Source organism: Myotis lucifugus, unplaced genomic scaffold, assembly GCF_000147115.1.
Source record: "Myotis lucifugus unplaced genomic scaffold, Myoluc2.0 scaffold_13, whole genome shotgun sequence".
In the NCBI taxonomy this organism is placed as follows: domain Eukaryota; kingdom Metazoa; phylum Chordata; class Mammalia; order Chiroptera; family Vespertilionidae; genus Myotis; species Myotis lucifugus.
This window is the reverse complement of record NW_005871061.1, coordinates 110,331-130,778: the sequence shown is the minus strand read 5'-3', so window position 1 is coordinate 130,778 and position 20,448 is coordinate 110,331. Positions and strand designations below refer to the sequence as shown.

General features: G+C 43.7%; 1 protein-coding gene across 1 annotated transcript; it reads left to right on the top strand.

Moving 5' to 3' along the window:
• Positions 1-6,160: 6,160 nt before the first annotated feature.
• On the top strand, positions 6,161-20,078 carry LOC102441576 (nuclear RNA export factor 2-like). Its single transcript, XM_023750447.1, has 20 exons — positions 6,161-6,172; positions 7,115-7,198; positions 7,802-7,885; positions 7,996-8,100; positions 8,216-8,296; positions 8,417-8,486; positions 8,627-8,715; positions 8,829-8,936; positions 9,112-9,221; positions 11,445-11,481; positions 11,953-12,021; positions 12,105-12,160; positions 12,309-12,416; positions 12,538-12,596; positions 12,698-12,813; positions 12,915-12,957; positions 13,570-13,642; positions 14,169-14,351; positions 19,839-19,899; positions 20,034-20,078. The coding sequence occupies exons 1-20, from the start codon at positions 6,161-6,163 to the stop codon at positions 20,076-20,078; spliced, it is 1,593 nt and encodes a 530-aa protein (XP_023606215.1).
• Positions 20,079-20,448: the final 370 nt, after the last annotated feature.

Here is a 20,448-nt window from a genome sequence, read left to right as displayed (position 1 = left end):
TTTTTTATTTTTCAGTTACAGTTGACATGCAATATTATGTTCTTTTCATATGTACAACCCAGTAATTGGACAAGATTTTTGTGAACACAAAATTCTGAGTATGCAGTTATTTTACTTCAGCACTATGAAGATATAATTTCACTTTCCTCAAACTATCATTATTTCTGTTTCAAATTATATGTCAGTCTTATTTTTTGCTTCTTTGAAGATACTGTGTTGTTTTTCTCTCTCATCTTTGAATATTTCGGTTATTTACTATGATAGGCCTGGTTTTGGTTTTCCTCATACCCCACTATACTTGGCATGTATATTGCTTTCTACATCTGTTACTTGATGTCTTTTGTTACTTTTCAAAACTTCTCAAACATTACTAGTATATCTTGAAATACTATTTCTGTAATATTCTCTTCCCTTTCTTATAGGACTCCTATTAAACATATGTTTGATTTATTTACTGTGCCCCCTATTTCTTTGCCCCATTTCTTATTGTATTATTCATCATTTTGTCACATCATACTTCATTCTGGGTATTTTCTTCAGATATTTTCTGCATTTATCTAATTCACCCTTCAATGTGTCTAATATGCTGCTAATCATATAATTGTTCTTAATTCCAGGAATTGCATTTTTGTGTTCTAGAAATTCTGTTCCTTTTTTAAAAAATTCTTTATTGTTTAAAGTATTACATATAACTCCATTTTCCCCTATTAACCTCTCCCCAATCTTTCCCACCACTCCAGCACATGCCCTCACCTCCCTACTGTCTGTGTCCTTGGGTTATGCTTATATGCATTCATACAAGTACTTTGGATGATTTCTCCTGCTCTCTCACCCCGCCTGCCTTCCAGCTGAGGTTGGATGGTCTGTTCAATGCCTCTACGTCTCTGGATTGATTTTAATTCATCAGTTTATGTTGTTCATTATATTCCACAAATGAGTGATCATGTGATATTTATCTTTCTCTGACTGGTTTATTTCGCAATGCATAATGCTCTCCAGGTCCATCCATGCTATTGCAAATGCTAAGAGTTCCTTCTTTTTTACAGCAGCGTAGTATTCCATTGTGTATATGTACCATAGTTTTTTAATCCACTCATCTGCTCATGGGCACTTAGGTTGTTTCCAAATTTTAGCTATTGTAAATTGTGCTGCTGTGAACTAGGGGTGCATATATCCTTTGTGAACGGTGTTTCTGGTTTCTTGGGATATATTCCCAGAAGTAGAATTCAAGATGAGGGAAAACTTCCAAGTTTTTTTTATGAGGCCAACATTATCCTAATTCCAAAGGCAGATAAAGACACCATAAAGAAAGAAAATTACAGGCCAATATCCCTGATGAGTATAGATGCTAAAATCCTCAACAAAATATTAGCAAACAGGATCCAGTAATACATCAACAAGATCATATACCATGATCAAGTGAGATTTATTCTAGTGATGCAGGTTGGTATAGTATTTGCAAATCAATAAATATGATACATCACATAGACTGAAGGATAAAATGAAGGATAAAAGCCACATAATCATATCAATATATGCAGAAAAACATTTGATAATATCCTGCACTCGTTTATGATAAAAACTCACAGCAAAGTGGGAATAGAGAGATCATACCTCAGAATAATAAAGACCACATATGACAAACCCACACCAACATCATACTCAATGGACAAAAACTAAAAGCATTTGTGCTAAGATCAGGGACAAGACAGGGATGTCCACTTTCACCACCTTATTCACCATAATACTGGAAGTTCTAGCCACAGCAATTGGAAAAGAAGAAGAGATAAAAGACATCCAAATTGGAAAAGAAGAAGCAAAAATGTCATTATTCCCATATGACATGAGACTGTACATAGAAAACCCTAAAGACTCCACCAAAAAACTACTGGAACTGATAAATGAATTCAGCAAAGTGGCAGGATACAAAATTAATATTTAGAATTTGGTGGTATTTGTATACACCAATAATTTACTATCAGAAAAGGAAAATAAGAAAACAGTCCCATTTACTATTGCAGCAAAAGAAAATAAGGTACCCAGGAATAAATTTAACCAAGGAGATAAAAGACCTATACTTGAAAAAGTATTGGATACTGAAGAAAGAAATTGAGGAATTCACAAATAAGTGGAAGTACCATGCTCATGGATAGGAATAATTAACATCATTAAAATGCCCATACTACACAAAGCAATTTATAGATTCTGCGCAATTCCTATAAAAATACCAATGGCATATTTCACAGATTTAGAACAAATATTTCAAAAAGTTTATATGGAACCACAAAAGACCCCAAATAGCTTCAGTAATCTTGAGAAAGAAGAACAATGTTGGAAATATCACACTACTTGATATCAACCTATACCACAATGTCATTGTAATGAAAACCACCTGATACTGGCATAAGAATAGTCAGATCAATGGAACAGAACAGAGAGCCCAGAAGTAAACCCAGGTCTTTATAGTCAATTGATATTTGACAAAGAAGGCAAGAATATATAATGTTGTAAAGAAAGTCTATTCAATAAATGATGTTGGGACAATTAGAAAACTAGACCACCTTCTTACACCATACACAAGAATAAACTCAAAATGGATTACAGACTTGAAACCATAAAAATCCTGGAAGAAAGAAGAGGCAGTAAAATCTTGGACATTTCTTGTAGCAATATTTTTTTGATATATTTCTTCAGGCAAGGGGAAAAATAAAAAATAAACGCAACTACATCAAAATAAAAAGGTATTGCACAGCAAAGGAACATCAATAAAATGAAAAGATAACCTACTGAGTGGGAGAACATATTCACCAGCATAGTCAGTAAGGGCTTACTATCCAAAATATTTAAGGAACTTATGAAAAACACACCCAAAAAACAAACAATCCAATTAAGGAATGGACAAAGACCTGAATAGACACTTCTCCAAAGAGGACATACAGATGGCCAATGGACATATGAAAAGATGTTCAACATCACTAATCAACAGATAAATGTAAATTAAAACAACAATGAAATATCACCTCACCCCTGTCAGAATGGCTACTATCAATAAATCAATGAACAAGTGTTGGTAAGGATATGGAGAAAAGGCAACCCTACACTGTTGGTGGGAATGCATATTGGTGCAGCCACTCTGGGAAGCAGTATGGAATTACCTCAAAAAAATTAAAAAGGGAACTGCCTTATAACTCAGCAATTCTACTTCTGGGAATATATCCAAAGAAATCCAAAACATTAATTTTTTTTTGACAAAAATGCTCTTATTGCATGCTTATTATAAACGGTCTTGTAATCATGATATTCAATATCAAAACAATTTTAGTAGATTGATATTATTATTCTGAGGTGCTGGAAAAGTCTTATTTCTGGCTCTGAATGTTTGTTTCTTGGGTTTTCACTTTATAGTTATTAAGCCCCATGTCAAAACATTAATTTGAAAGAATATATGCACCCCATGTTCATTGCAGCGTTATTTACAACTAGTGGCCCGGTGCATGAAATTCGTGCACATTAAAAGGGTATCAATTAGAGGAAATATTTTAATATTGCTATTTGCCCTTTCTCTATAATAGAAGTGTCAGAGATGAAAGAAAATAAGTAAAATGTATATGAAAATCTTCCTCCTGTCAGAGTCTGGGGTGCACCGTGCGACCCAGAGTCAAGTGCCCACCTACATGCGGCAACTCAAAATCGCGCGAGACCCAGACCCAACCAACCCCACCCCCATTGGGCAATATCCAGACCTGGCTGGCCCCACCTTTGTCAAGCCCTGCTGGGCGGGGCAGGGGGGGGCGCAGCCTCAGGTCCCCTGGCCCGGCGCTGGGCGGGGGGTGCAGCTTTAGGTCCCCCATCAAGCCCTGCCAGGTGGGGGGCACAGCCTCATGTCCCTCATCAAGCCCCACTGGGTGGGGGGTGCAGCCTCAGGTCCCCATCAAGCCCCACAGAGTGGGGGTGCAGCCTTAGGTTCCCCATCAAGCCCCACCAGGTGGAGGGTGCAGCCTCAGGTCCCTCTGAGCATGCTGGGTGGGGGGCATGGCTTGAGGTTCCCTGGCCTGGCACCAGAGCGGAAGGCACTCCTTGAGGTCCCCCATCAAGCCCCGCTGTGCCGGGGCACAGCCTGAAGTCCCCTGGCCTGGTGCTGGAGTGGGGAGCATGGCCTGAGGTCCCCCAGCCCAGGCCAGGGCAGGGGGCGTGCCTTGAGGTCCCCTGTCAAGCCCCACCAGGTGGGGGACGTGACCTGAGATCCCCCAGGCCAGTGCTGGGCTGGGGCACAGCCTCAGGTCCCCCAGCACACCCTCAGGTCCCCCCAGCCCAGCACTTGGGTGGGGGGCGTGGCCTCAGGTCCCCCATCAAGTCAGGCCAGGGACATGGCCTGAGGTCCTCTGTCAAGCCCCACCAGGGTAGGGCGAGTGGCCTGAGGTCCCCTGGCCCAGGCTGGGGCAGGGAGTGCGCCTTGAGGTCCCACATCAGCCCCGCCAGGTAGGGGACGTGGCCTGAGATCCCCCGGCCCAGTGCCGGGCTGGGGGCGCAGCCTCAGTTCCCCCGGCCCAGCACTGGGGTGGAGGGCACAGCCTGAGGACCCCCATCAAGTCCCACTGGGTGGGGGGCACAACCTCAAGTCCCCTGTCAAGCCCCGCTGGGCGGGGGGTGCAGCCTCAGGTCCCCTGGCCCAGCACCAGGGTGGGGGGTGCACCTTGAGGTCCCCCATCAAGCCCCACCTGGCAGGGGGTATGGCCTGAGGTCCCCTATCAAGCCCCACCAGGTGGGGGGGCACAACCTCAGGTCCTCTGCCCTGGCCCAGCGCCACGCAGCCTCAGGTCACTGCTGATTGCTTGTTAAGGCTTGTTACGGGAACTCAGCCTCCGCTGTGGGCACAGCCATCTTGTGTTAACAGAAATCCTGCCTCCGCCATGGGCTGCCATCTTTGTGATGGCATGGCGGTCAGTTTGCATATTCCCTTTTTATTAGATAGGATAGCCATCATTTGGAAGCAGCCCAAATCTTTAACAGTAGATGAATGGATAAAAAAGCTGTGATATATTTGCACAATGGAATACTACTCGGCAATAAAAAAAAAGAAGGTAATCTTACCTTTTGTGACTGTATGGATGGACCTGGACATTGTTACGCTAAGTTAAATAAGCCAGTCAGAGAAAGACAAGTACCATATGATTTCATTTATATGAGGAATCTAATGAACAAAATAAACTTACAGAGTGGAGACAGGCTCATGGATACAAAGAACAGACTGACAACTGTCAGAGGGGAGGGGCTTGGGGGCTGGGTGAGAAGGATGAAGGAATTAAGCAAAAAATAAAGACTCATAGACACAGACAACAGTAAGGTGATTGTTAGAGGGAAGGGGGGTGGGAGAGGTAGCAGAGGGTAAAGGAGGGATAAATGGTGATAGAAGGAGATGACTTGAGATAATGTACTGTATATACCTAAAAGCTATACCATTTTATTAACCAATGTCACACCAATAACTTCAATAAAAATAAAGAATTGAAATCATACAGAATATGTTCTCTGACCATATCAAACTATATATCTATAACAGAAGCAAATAGAAAAAATATCTACACACTTATAATACACACTATGGTTCCAGTTTATTGTTGAGATTGCTGTTATAAAAGAGCAGAAGTTAGAATTTTCCAGATGAACAAAAAGAAAGCTTACTTAGGATATTTCAAAGTATTGTTGAGAGCAAGGCTGGAGGGAAGGGGACAGTTTAGGAAGCTGTTACATCAGTCTCACCTGACATTGAAGTTTGGACTATACTAAAAAAGAAAGTACAACTTGCTAATTAGTCATGAAATCAATTTTGTATCTGATTAAATTTGGGAGGTATGAGTTTGCTTCCCAGGTTGTGGCAGGGTTAATGGATTAGAGAGTCCTGAAAGAAGGCAACATTCTTATGCCTTCCTAGTGTATAGCCCATGTATGTTCATACTTTTGTTCTTTATAAATCCTGTCTCGTTTTCTAAATGGTTGCACACAGTTACTCCCTACTTCAAGATTTCTTTCCTGATTATGCCGTCTTTCAAGTAAGACTCTCAAATCTAGAGGGATAGAGGAGTTTTCTTTCTGGGGTTTGTGTGATTATTCCACTCAGGCAGGTTGACATGTGGCTTCCCTACAATAATGTTAGGCCAAGATGTGGTACACAGTACGTGACCACTGATGTGTCTTCAAATTTATTTTTGTTCTCAATTTCAAATTACAATAATAGCAGTAGTTCTCTTCAAGGAAAAACAAAGGTTGGGATTTTTCCATCATTTTGGGGAAACTTTATTATGAATATGGTAGTTATGAGCATCAACCTTTCACCTTCAGGAGGATGATGGAAACAAGGCAATGAGGGGTTCCCAGAAGGATCCTCAATTATGACAGTAACTATTCAGATAGCCTAGTTTGCATGTAGCAGCACCTAGGACTATGCAACTCTTTCACTTTCCTTGGTCTTCTTTTTCTTTTCTTGCTGTAAAAGTGAAGAGTGATAGAACCGGAATAATGGTTGAACAATCCCATTTGTAGACCTGTTATAATTGAGGTGAGCATATATAGGTGCCAGGGGTCTTTACCTGCATATAGAAGGGTTCGGGAATCTGGAGAAGGGGCTGCAGTAAATTAATAAAGAGACTAGACATGAAATATACATTTGGAAGGCATTCTTGGGGGGATCCAGAAAAGACTTAGCTATAGTAACCAAGTTCTCCAAATCTCTGGACCCCTTGCTTTTTATTAACAAATTTCCCTAAAGCAAAGCAGATATACATATCAAAGGTAAAGTTTGGTAAACAGTAAAGTATTGTCAGGTTGGGGGAACTGCCCTCAGCTGTTTGGCAGCAGGCAATAATATATGCAGATTTTCAGGTTTGGGGAAATGCTTTCAGCTATTTCAGCAGCAGATAATATGATTCAGCCCTGCTGAATATAGAAGCTCATCAACCTTTTGAGGACTTCTTGCCTTTATTATGACCTGCTGGAATTAGCCCCCAGCATATAGGAAACTTTTTAGCATTTCTGTACATTTCTGAACACTCACTTCTATACACTTCCCTACAGGACCCTCTCTGACTTCCACCCTAACAATATTGGTGTGAAGTAGATTAAAGCATACCAAAATAGAACTCCAGAAAGACTAATGGAAAACACACAGGATGGAAACCTGGGGGACTGGTTCAAGATCACAGTGAGTATCCTGAAAAAATGTAGGAAATGTGTAAGAGAGGCAGATCAAGGGGAGTTGTGTTGATCTCATATAGAGATGCTAGGAACTTTTTTAAGGTCAGGAGGAATTAACATCTTTGATTATCCAAAGGTCAGGTTCAGATTAGCAATAAAAAGGGAACAGAGTGACTGAAGGAAGGTCGACTACAGGCAAAGGTAGAAACTACTGCCAAGGAGATGGAGCAACTCATTAGATGTCTCCATTTGATTCTCTAAAGTTATTTTTGTTGTTGTTGTTTTTTGTTTGTTTTTTTTTATCAGAGGGACAGGTAAGGTCTTTAATAGGTAGGATCTTCCCTGGGACCTTATTAAAGGAAGCTTGTTTTAAACATCTAAATTTGATTATTTGGGAGGTAAATATTGGAATAGAGAAAAAGGATAATTAGAAAATCCATATCTGGCAAGCAACAACAAAACACGTTGAAATCATGTTAATGGTCCCTACTTTAAAGTCTTTTAAAGTTTGGTAGGAGGTCAGAATAAAACACTGTGTTGGACTATTCTCTATCCTTATTTCCATGTTGTCTCTCCTCTCTCCCACCCCTCCCCTTTGTCTCATCCTTAGGTCCCTTATGGGATAAAGTATGACAAGACATGGCTAATGAATTCAATCCAGAGCCATTGCAGTGTCCCCTTCACTCCAGTGGATGTAAGAGGGATGGTGAAGCCAGATGAGGAGGCTCAGGGAAGGGGGAGAGACATGGCTCAGCTAGGGCCAGAGGCCACTGACATTATTGCTGTTGCTTTTAATCCCTGTAGTTCCACTATGTTAAACACCTGGCCCAGTTCTTTGTCCAGGATGCTAGTGCTGCCTCTGCATTGAAGGACATAAACTACAAGATTTTTGATGAGGAGAACCAAAAGGTATGTGTTGAAGATATTTTTGTACCTAGTCCCAAAGCAGAAACACAGGCCAGAGGCTACTAACCTTCTTTGGCATTAGAGTTCTGGGTGCTTATCCCACCTCTTCTTCCTGCAGATACCTATCTTTGTTAATACTTCTGCTGTACCCTACTCTATGTGCAATAAGTTGGAGCCAGAAAAAATGGAACAGCTAAAGGTAATGTAGACATAAGGCATGTTGTGTGCCCACACTCAGACCCACATCTTCCTCCTTCAGTCCCCAATTTCCCTTTCACCACAATAACCTCAGAGCAGCTCTCTTCATCTCCCTCTACAGCTGACCATAAGCAAACGATATGATGTTTCGCAGAAAGCTCTTGACCTTCATAAGCTCCGCTTTGACCCAGGTACAGCTAATAGTAGTAATTCTAGGGAAGGTGAGGACAGAGGAGTCTGCCTGAGAGAGAGACCTAGAAATGGTAATGAGGGAGGTGCTGGTCCTGGAACCTTCACAACCTTCTGATTCCCTACTCTTGGTTCCCTGAAGACTTACTGGGCCATGATATTATTATAATCCTGAATCGAAGAAACTGCATGACTGCCATCCTGCAGACTATCAAAAAGAATATCCCTGAGGTGAGGCCTTAGACCCAGTGCTGGTGTTATGGTAGGGGGTGGAACAGATGCAACAGAGGGCAGATTTGTCTCTCAGGTCCTAGATAATAACTCTTAACTCTTATTCCCCAAAGCTGTTGTCCTTGAACTTGTGTAAGAACAAACTGTGCCAGCTGGATGGCCTGTCTGATATTATACAGATTGCCCCCACAATCAAGACCCTGAACCTTTCAAAAAATGAGGTGAGAAGAGGGAGCCAGGTCAAAGTTGGGTTGAGAATGGGTGGTAGTGGTCATCAGAGTGATGACAGGAGGGATGCAAAAGTACCTGTGGGAGAGAGGGGGGGTTGTGGGTGCAGGAGCCCAGATGTTCCTCTTTTCCTGATATTTCTTTTCCAATTTCCCCCATGTTTCTCAGCTAAAGTCAGCCAGGGAGTTGGACAAGATAAAAGGGCTGAAGCTCGAAGAGCTGTGGCTGCAAGGGAACCCCTTGTGCAATACCTTCCCAAACCAGCCCACTTACGTAAGGTTGGTGAAAACACTGTCACCCTTTCTGGGAGAGATCTTTACTCCACCCCCTAAGAACCAAATTATTCCTGACTCTGTCCCTCTGCAGGATATAGAACCTCTAGTCCTCTGGGAGGACCACATGCCCTGCCCTCTTATTTCTCACTAGAGGCCCAGTGCACAAAAATTCGTGCACTTAGGGGGAGGGAGTCCCTCAGCCCAGCCTGCACCTTCTCGCAGTCTGGGTGCCCTCAGGGGATGTCCCTGCAGGAAGTGGGTCTAAGCCGCAGTCTGGCCTCCCTCTGTGGGAGGTGACCGGGCAGGCTGATCAGGGGAGTGTAATGCCAGTAAGCAGCCAACCCCGCCTCCCAATTGCCCTTCTGCTGCCACTTGTTGCCGCTGCCCCCCGATCGCCGTCCCCTCCCTCTGTCCGCTGGCATGCACCTTGGCTGGCCTGGCACCACCTGCTTGCCAGCCCCACCCCTCCACCGGTTGTTCTGCCATTTGGTCGATTTGCATATTACCCTTTTATTATATATGATTGTGTGTGTGTCTCTCACCTGAGCTTAAAGTCTCCTTTCCTTCCTCTGACCTGATCACCTCATGTGGAGTTGGTTTCCACTTCTCTGCACCCACCATTCTCTAGCATGCCCTCCCAAGAGTGTGCTCCAGGAAACAGGACTCTCCCTCATCACAAGAATCAGGGGTGTCAAGCCTTGAGACAGATGCTGGTCCCCTGCATTAAGAAGGATCTTCTAGCCCAGGGCCTCATGCACAGACAGGGCTTCTTGCTTCTTAGATGATATAGAGTGTCCCTATCCTATTCTTGGAAGAACCTTATTTCCTCTTCTTCAAAAGGGTCTTCTCTACAATCCCACACTAACATGAGGACTTTCCCATCCCATGCTGTTGTCAGTGCCCCCAGAGGGCTGCCATCATTGCATCCATTCCTCTGGCCCAATGCCAGGAGCTGGGCTCTCCTTGGGAGAATCCAGAGTTCCCTAGTTAAAGGGCCAGAAATTAGCGGAGGGCCTCTTGAGGCAGCAGTGGAAAGCTGACGGCAGAGAGGGTTGAGAAGACAGAAAGAAAGTCCTCTCAGGGACACAAACCCTTCCTCCACACTTCCTGCCTGGTCCTTCAGAGGAGCCCTGGGTAGCCTGACATGGGTAGGATTCCTCAGAAAAGAAACCAACTAAGACAGACAAAGATACACAGGGGCCATGAGGAGAGAAGGTGGTTTTTATATGAGTGGGCCACAGATCCCCAAGGTTAAGCTGAGCTGGGGCCTGGCCCTTTACTCCTTCTGGGAAGCTGTCCTGATCCCGTGGGTGGTATGTTTCCCATGCCCAGTTCACATTGAGCTCCCACAGGTGACAAAGGCTCAACCAACATTCTAACAGGCTAACAGACTCATGCTTTCCATTCCTGCTTGGAGACCCAGGGCCAGCCAGGGGCAGATGAAGGAAAGAGCTGCTGCAGGGGAGCCATATCCCTTTCCTCTTTTCTTCTTCTCTGACCCAACCCCCACTGCCAGGGCAGAACTTTTTTCTCTTCCCTTTAATTTTCTTTCTGTTTTTCCTTTGTCTTTACACTTTGATGTCTTCTAATCTCTGCTCCTATCTTTACTCTCTTTCTGTCTTCATCCCGCTCCCTTCCACTCCCTGTCTCCTAATCCCTCCCTCCATCACCCCCTTGCCCCAGAGTCCTGGGCCATCCTTGGGGCATGTGCTGTTCATGGCAGGATGCTGGACCCCCAGTGAGGTGGCAGAGTCCTGGGCCCCCACCCCATTCCCTCTTCTCTCTGGAGCCATCAGTGTGGCCTGGAGGAAAGAAAGGGAGGCAGGGAGGGGGAAGAAGCTCTGGAGTCTGGGATCCAAATGCTGTGGTTTGTGGCACTGGGGAAGGAGTCGGGGCCCTCTAGGCCGGAGTTAACCAGGAGGATGGAGAGGGAGAGAGAGGGAAGGAGGGAAAAGGTGAGGGGCGCAGGAAGGAAAGGAGGTAATATGAATGTGAAGGTGTAAAGAGAGGTGAGGAGACTGTGTGTTTCAGGGATTCCATATGGCAGATGGTCAGTGCTCAGCAGAGAAATGGACCCAGAAGCCTTGAAATGTGAGGCTGAGGAGGGCAAAGGGGATTCTGCGTGGGCAGAACACCTATTTCTGTTCATTCCATCAATATTTTAAGTAAATTACAGCATTGCAATCTAAACTGTCAACCACTTTTTCTATTTTTGCATTTGGACAGCGCCATCAGGAAATATTTCCCCAACTTGTCACGCTTGGTAAGTGCTTACAGTCATCATCATCTCTTACTTACATTGACGACCTCCACACCTGCCCTCAAGCCCTTGTGTCTTGCCTGGATTACATGTTTGCATCAAACTCTTATCCATTTGGGGGAACATGGACTTCTGAAAAAATACATGAATATCTCTGCAAAACTGTATACACATACAGAGAGAAAGAAAGAGAGCCAGGGAGAGAGGGAACAAGGACAGGAGGGAGGAAAAGAGAAAGAGGGAGAAATACACACACACACACACACACACACACACACACACACACAAAAGTTGCATAAACAGTAGAGACTTCCAGAACCTCATGATGCAGATGCCCACTGGAATCTTGCCCATGGAATTTCCAGGTCCTTTTCACCCTTGACCTCTGACCTTCACCATTTCCTGGGTCCATCCTTTCCCTTAATCACCCAGGACCACCTCCCTATACTGCTAACTTACTCTTCCCTTCTTCAGGATGGCCAGGATTTACCTCCACCAACTGTAACTGGCATTGTAGATATGGACATAATAAAACCCTGTAAGGTGAGAATAGATCAAGCACGACTGGGGTTTTACAAGGGATGCTTTGTCTACCTACATAGTTTGAAGTTGTCTTTTGATTCCAGGAAAGCTTTAAAGGACCTGAGACCCTGAAGAATCTAATCTTTCAATTCCTGCTTCAGTAAGTACCCCTGGGATCATGAAGCAAAGGAGGACAGGGACAGGAAAGGCTACACAGCACAGGTCTGCTCATGAGTTAAGAGAAGCTTTCAAGGCCCTTTGGTGGGCCCAAATCAGAGAGATAGCTTGTTCCCATCTTTCTCCCACAGCTATTACTTGATTTATGATTCTGAAGACCGAGAGAGTCTCCTCAGCGCTTACCACGAGGAGGCCTGCTTCTCCCTGACTGTTCCCTACAACTCCGAAGACCCAGCCCTGTGAGTATCACAGCTCAGACTCTGATCCTGGGCCGTTTTGCTCTCCAGCAGACATAGACCATCTCTTGGAAACACCTACCCTGTCTGGACCACCACTTCCTGTTTCTCTTTTTTCCCCTAGAAGCAACTTGTGCGAGTACTTAAAGGATAACAGGAATATGAAGAACCTCAAGGATTCTGGTAATTGCATGATAGGAAATCGGCATGGGAAAGGGGTGTAAAGGAGTCAATCATAGTAGCCAAGGGCCCAACCTTCCCTTCTCCTCCCCCCCTCCCCACAGACCTGCGGTTTCAGCTACTGAAGCATACAAAGTGTGAGATTGTGAACTCCCTCTGTGTGTTCCCCAAAACTCAGCATGACCTTAACTCCTATGTGGTAGACCTGTGGGCCCACACGGTGAGCACCTGTTTTCTCTCTCCTGCAGACCAAGAAAGTCAGAGGTGGGTAGGAGGTTTAGAAGGATACTGAGAGCCCTAATAACTGTTCTCTCCTTTCAGGAAATTATGCTCTGTTTTTCTGTCAGTGGGGTTTTCAAGGAAGGTGAGTTCCCTCCCCAGATCCCCCACTGCTCCCTTTCCCTAACTGGACTTACTCCCAAACTTTCCCCCGCTTCCCAGGTTGCTCCCTTCCTTTCCTTCCCCTCTCCTCCCCTTTCTTTTCCTTCCCCCTCCCCTTCCCTTACCTTTCTCCCACACCTACCTTGCCCCAAACCTATTGTGTTCTGACATGCATCCATGTCTTTTTATCTCAACACAGCTCAGATATTAGAGACTCAACCTGTAGAGTTTTATAGCTTTCATCTCAGTTCTTTACTCTGTGACATAGGACCCAATATCAAACCATTCAGTTTTCTCATTTGCAAAATGGGCTGGTAATACCCTTTTCTAGGAATGCTTTAAAAAGTGAATCAAGTGAACATGTGTTTGTCAGAGGATGTGACACATGTTAGGGGTCCTATTACTGGGAGTTGATTATCTCTATTGTCTTCTCAGTCCTTGAAACTCCCTCCTGAGTCACAGTGAAACACTGTCCTGGTCTGGTTCCCATCAGGGTGCTGCAAGAGTATCAGGTTAAGACCCTGATGGGGGAATGCTGCTTGTGTGAAAAGTATGTACAGCTCTAAGAGGAGTTACTTTTTTGTTGTTATTGAAGTGGAAAGAAAGTCTCAAGGTTCTGTCCGTGCCTTCACCCGGACCTTCATCTTGTCTTCTGGCAGCAATTCCAGGTAAGTGCTGTGTTGTGGGTACAACATGTGAATGAACACCCATCCCAGCCTAATTCCAGTGGTGTAGGAATGTGGTGGTGCAGCCTGGAGCTTTTCTCAGTATTGTGGAAAGCCAACAGGTAGACCCAAAGAGAGGTATAGGTTAGTGGTTAAGACTATGGGCTTTGGAATCAGAATACTATATTCTTTTTCTGACCTCAATACTCGCTAGCTAGCTAAAGTGACTTTGGTGAAGATATAAGACCTTAGTGACTCATTATCCCCTTCTGAAAATGGGAATTAGAGGATCCATTCTTTGGGCTGCTGTAAGGGGTAAATGCATTAGTACTAAATCTAAAAATTGAGTGAAACTGGTCCTCAGAATCATAAATCAATCGCTTCAAAGGTGAGCTCAGTAGGAGAGGCAGAGGTACCAGGCAAGGAATCTGGGGGGCAGGCACACTTGGGGTATGGAAGGAAACTTGTTTCTGAGTGGCAGTGGGGGCAGGATCATTTTTGGGAGTCTAAGGGCTGATCTTTCTTCCAGTATGTGCATCGTGAATGATATATTGACTGTGGGGAATGCCAGGACAGAAGAAACCCAGAGTGCATTCTCCATTCCAGTACCTACACCCACCTTCAGCTCCCTATCTACCCTCTCCCAGGAGCAGCAAGAAATGGTGCAGATTTTCTCCATCCAGTCTGGGATAAGCCTCCAGTGGTCTCAGAAGTGAGTGTTGGGAATCTATGGGAATAAGAGAGAGCTGGGAGGACAAAGGAATGGATAATGCTAACTTGTAGTTAATTTGTAAAAATAATTATTTGGATGTTGTGCTTCCAAAAAGTGAGCTTATAAAATATGTATATTAATTTTATTCTGATATCCTATATAATAAAAGCCTAATATGCTAAGTGTCTGGTTGACCAGCCGGCCGTTCAACCAATCAAAGCATAATATGCTAATGATACGCTAAGACCGCTCAACCACTTGCTATGATGTGCACTGACCACTAGGGGCAGACACTCTGACCAGTAGGTTAGCTTGCTGCTGGGGTCCGGCCAGATGAGCTAGACGGGCCAGATGACCCAGACAGGCCGGCTGAGTGAGACGGGCCACATATGCCCTGGAGCAGTCCTGAAGTCCCTCCCTGGCTGGCCAACCTCCCACGTCTCTCCCTGGCCCTGATCGTGCACTGGTAGGATCCCCTGGCCTGCACCCTCGCAATCTGGGACCCCTCGGGGGATGTCGGAGAGCCAGTTTCAGCCTGATCCCACAGGAGGAGCTCTGCTCAGCCAGAAACCGGGCTCATGACTGGCGAGTGCAACAGCAGTGGCAGGGGCTTCTCCCTCCTCCGTGGCAGTGCTAAGAATGTTGGACATCCCCTGAGGGCTCCCGGACTGCAAGAGGGTGCAGGCTGAGCTAAGGGACTACCCTCCCCACCCCCCCCACCCCCCCGCACGAATTTTGTGCACTGGGCCTCTAGTATGTAAATAATTTTTTAAAATATATTGTTCAGGTGACATGAACTTGTATATATACAATCTTAAGGAAACCATTAAAATTTTATAATTAATAAACAATTTCAGCATGATTTCAGGATAGAAGATCAATACATAAAAATCAATTATATTTCTATACACTAGTAATAAACAATATGAGAAGGGGGTAATCTCCAAAATATATAGGGTATTCATATAACTTAATAAAAGGAAAACAATCCAATTAAAAAATGGGCAAAGGACCTAAATATATACTTCTCTAAAGTAGACAGACAGAAGGCAAAGAGACATATGAAAAAACACTCAAAATTACTAATCACAGATGCAAATTAAAATGACAATGTGCTATCACCTCACACCTGTCAGAATGTTTATCATCAACAAATCAACAAACAACAACTGTTGGCAAGATGTGGAGAAAAGGTGGGAATGCAGACTGATGCAGCCACTGTGGAAAACAGTATGCAGTTTCCTCAAATAATTTAAAATGGAACTGCCATTTGATCCAGTGACCCACTTCTAGGACTATATCCTAAGAAATCAGAAACACCAATCCTATCTAATAAAAGAATAATATGCAAATTGCCATCACCCCAACACACAAGATGGCCACCCCCATGTGGACACAAGATGGCCACCACAAGATGGCTGGCAGGGGAGGGCAGTTGTGGGCGATCAGGCCTGCAGGGGAGGGCAGTTAGGAGGGACCAGGCCAGCAGGGGAGGGCAGTTGGGGGCAATTGGGCCGGCAGGGGAGCAGTTAGGCGTCAATCAGGCTGGCAGGGGATTGGTTAGGGGGTGATCAGGCCGGCAAGCAGAAGCTGTTAGGGGCAATCAGGCAGGCGAGCGGTTAGGAGCCAGCAGTCCTGGATTGTGAAAGGGATGTCTGACTGCCTGTTTAACGGGCAGTGTGGGATTGGGCCTAAACAGGCAGTCGGACATCCCTTGAGGGGTCCCAGATTGGAGAGGGTGCAGGCTGGGCTGAGGGACACACACACACTCCTCGCCCCCCCCCACCCCCGTGCACAAATTTCGTGCACCGGGCCTCTAGTCAGAATATATGCATGCTATGTTCATACCAGCACAATTTACAATCCTATATAATAAAAGGCTAATATGCAAATTGACCAAACTGCGGAACGACCAGTTGCTGTGATGCACACTGACCACGAGAGGGCAGATGCTCAATGCAGGACCTGCCCCCTGGTGGTCAGTGCGCTCCCATAAGGGGAGCGCCGCTCAGCCAGGCTCATGGCTGACAAGCACAGTGGCAGTGGTGGGAGCCTCTCCTGCCTCCATAGCAGTGCTAAGGTTGTCCAACTGACGGCCCAGGGGGGAGCGGGCCTAAGCCGTCAGTCGGACATCCCCCAAGGGCTCCTGGACTGTGAGAGGGCGCAGGCCAGGCTGAGGGACCCACCCCTCCTCCGTGCATGAATTTTGTGCACCGGGCCTCTAGTAGGTAAGATTTGAAAACAGCCCAAGTGCCCATCAGCAAATGAGTGGATAAAAAAAAATTGTGGTACATTTTACACAATGGAATACTACAGGGCTGTAAAAAAGAAAGAACTTTTACCATTTGCAACAGCATGGATGGAACAGGAATAGTATGCTAAATAAAATAAGCCAGTCAGAGAAAGATAAGTATCATATTATTTCACTCATACTAGTATGTGGAATCTAGTGAACAAAATAAACTGAAGAACAAAATAGATCCAGAGACTTAGAAGCATGAAACAGACTGTCAAACCTCAGAGGGAAAGCAGGGGAGGGTGGGTAAGTAGGAAGAGATCAACCAAAGAACTTTTATGCATATATGCATTACCCATGGTCACAGTCAATAGGGTGGTGAAGACGTGGGGCGGGCTAGAGGTGGTCAATGGGAGGAAAAAGACATATGTAATATTTTCAATAACAAAGAGTAAAAAAAAGGAAAACGTCTTCATTTACAATAACATCAAAAATAACATACTGAGGCCCTAACCGGTTTGGCTTGGTGGATAGAGCATCGGCCTGCAGACTGAAAGGTCCCGGGTTCAATTCTGGTCAAGGGCATGTACCTTGGTTGTGGGCACATCCCCAGTAGGAGGTGTGCAGGAGGCGGTTGATCGATGTTTCTCTCTCATCGATGTTTCTTGCTCTCTATCCCTCTCCCTTCCTCTCTGTAAAAAATCAATAAAATATATATTTTTAAAAATAACATACTGAGGAACAAATTTAACAAAAAATGCAAAATGTATACTACAAAATTTGCAAAACATTGTTGAAATAATTTTTAAAAGACCCAAATTAGAAAGATATCCCATGTTTCTGGATCAGAAGAATTAATATAAAATGGCAATACTCCCCAAATTTATATACACATTCAATGCAATTATATCAAAATCCTAGCTGGTTTCTTTGTACAACTGATAAGTTAATCCTAAAATTCATAGGAAAATGCAGTAGACCCAGAATAGACACAATAATCTTCAAAAAGAATAAAGATGACTCATACTTCCCTATTTCAAAACAGTACAAAGCTACAGTAATCAATACCATGTGCTACTGGGTAAGGATAGACACACTAGTATAGATCAATGGAATAGAATTAGAATTTACACACACACACACACACACACACACACCTCACTTTTATGGATAATTGATTTTCAACCAGGGTGGCAAAAATATTCAGTGAATAATGAGTAGTCTTTTCAGCAACTGATTCAGGGACAACTGGATACACACTCACAAAAGAATTAATTTGTACCTTTATCTCACACCATAGACAAATATAAATAAAAAGTTATAGCTAACACTATAAAAATCTTAGAAGAAAATATTGGGGTAAGTTCTTTATGATTTTGAATTAAGCAACAGATTCTGACATGCTAAAAGCACAACAAAAAATAAAAATTAAATCAATTGTACTTCATCAAAACTTAAAACTTTTGCATCAAAGGACACTAACAATAAAATGAAAAGACAATACACACAATCAAAGATAATATTTTCAAATTATATACCTGATAAGGGATGTGTATCCAGAATATATATAAAAAACCTCTTAGAATTCAAAAATTAAAAGGCAAGTAACTCAATTAAAATGAACAAAGATCGCAATAGACATTTATCCAAAACAATGACCAAAAGGCAAATGAAAAGATACTTAACATCATTAGTCATTTGCAAAATGCAAAACAAAAATATAATGAGATACTAACTAACACATACTAGGATGGCTATAAATGTTGGCAAAAATGTGGAAAAATTGGAACCCTCATACTTTGTTGGTGGGAATGGAAAATGTTGTAGCCACTAAGGAAAACAGTTTGGCAGTTCCTGAAAATGTTAAACATGCATTTACCCTATGACTCAGCAATTCCATATATATATATATATATATATATATATATATATATGTGTGTGTGTGTGTGTGTGTGTGTGTGTGTGTGTGTGTGTGTATGCGCCTAATATGCAAATTGTTCCTATGGGAGTTCAACTGGGAGACCTATTGCTCTCTATGACGTGCGCTGACCATCGGGGTGGTGTGGAACAAAGGGAGGCCCTGGCTGTCAGCTGGAAGGCCCCCATCAGCCCTGATCACGGGCCAGGCCTAGGGACACTACCCATGCATGAATTTCATGCACCAGGCCTCTAGTGAATATATATCGAGATAATTGAAAACATGTTCACACAAAAATTGTATGCAAATATTCACAGCAGCATTCTTTTTTAAAAATATATTTTTATTGATGTCAGAGAGGATGGGAGAGGGAGAGAGAGACAGAAACATCAATGATGAGAGAGAATCCTGGATTGGCTGCCTCCTGCATGCCCCACATTGGGGATGGAGCCCACAACCCAGGCATGTGCCCTGATCGGGAAAAGAACTCTGACCTGGTTCAGAGATCAATGCTCAACCACTGAACCATGCTGTCCAGGCTCACAGGAGCATTATTCTTAACAGCCAAAATGTGGAAACAACCTAAATGTCCATCAATTTAGTAAAGGATAAATAAAATGTGGTATATCTATACAATGGAATATTATTCAATAATAAAATAGAGTGAAGTTCTGATACTTGTCATAACTTGGATGAACCTTGATACTATTATGTTAAGTGAAAGAGGAAGACACAAAAGACCATGTATTATGTAAGTCCATTTACATGAAATGCCCAAATAGGAAAATTCATATAGTCAGGTAGCAGATTAATGTTTACTAGGGTTTGGAGAAATGGGGGACTAGGGAATGACTGCTAATGGGTAAGGAGTTTTATTTATGGCGATAAAAATGCCTTGGTGTTAGATTTCAGAATTCTGATGATTGCAAAATCTTGTGAATATACTAGAAAATTACTGAATTGTGGATGTTTCACCTTAAAATGATGAACACTACAGTATGTACGTTATAAACCAATTTAAAAATGATTGAAAAATTGTATTTTAAAATTTACATTTGTTATTTTCTTGAACATCTTTCTTTATCAATATATATTAAGCTCCCTTTTTCTTTTGAAAATCTCTGTTTTTCTGTTTTGGATTCTAGTGGGAATGAATGCTAGTGACAGACGTTTTGGTTTTCACCAGGTCTTTCTTCCTCCTTGCACAAAGTGCTCATTCTGGTACATGTGTCCCAGCATAGATTTAGTGGCATAGGTTTCGTGGTGGCATTGCATGGTCAGCGTGTCTGTACTGTGGTACTAATGGAGATCACCTGATCTTCTCCCACTCCAGGTGCCTTCAGGACAATGAGTGGAACTACATCAAAGCTGCTCAGGTCTTCGCTACATTCAAGGTGAGGTCTGGGCATCAATTGGGTTAAACATAGATGTTTTTGGGCCATTGGGGAGGCCAAGAACATGAAGGCTGGTGCCCTGGAATAAAACTCAGGGAGCTGGCTCTTCTGACACCTTGACTCCTCCTCTCCAGACCCAGGGCAAGATCCCAGAGGAGGCCTTCAAACAAATCTCTTAAAAAGAGCTCTTGGATGTCATCTTTGTCTTCATCCACATCATTTATCTTTTCTCCTTCCTAAGGCCATACCCATGACTGGGCCTGGAGGCCTGGCTGACCAAGAAGCCAAAGTTACCTAACCACCTGAAGTGTCATTTGTTCTGTTTATTCTTCCCATTCATGATCACTGTGGTTGTGTTGTTGTTTTATTCTTTTTCGTAATAAAGAGTGATGTTACACATTCTATGTTATGTGTCTTGGATCTCTTCCTGTGCCCAACCATGAGCAATGGGTCCAGGACTGAAAGGCCCTTCGTTCTCCATCCCCAGCTCACCCATTCACTCTGGCAATCTCTAGCAGACACATTAGTCTTGACTACATGGGCAGTTTG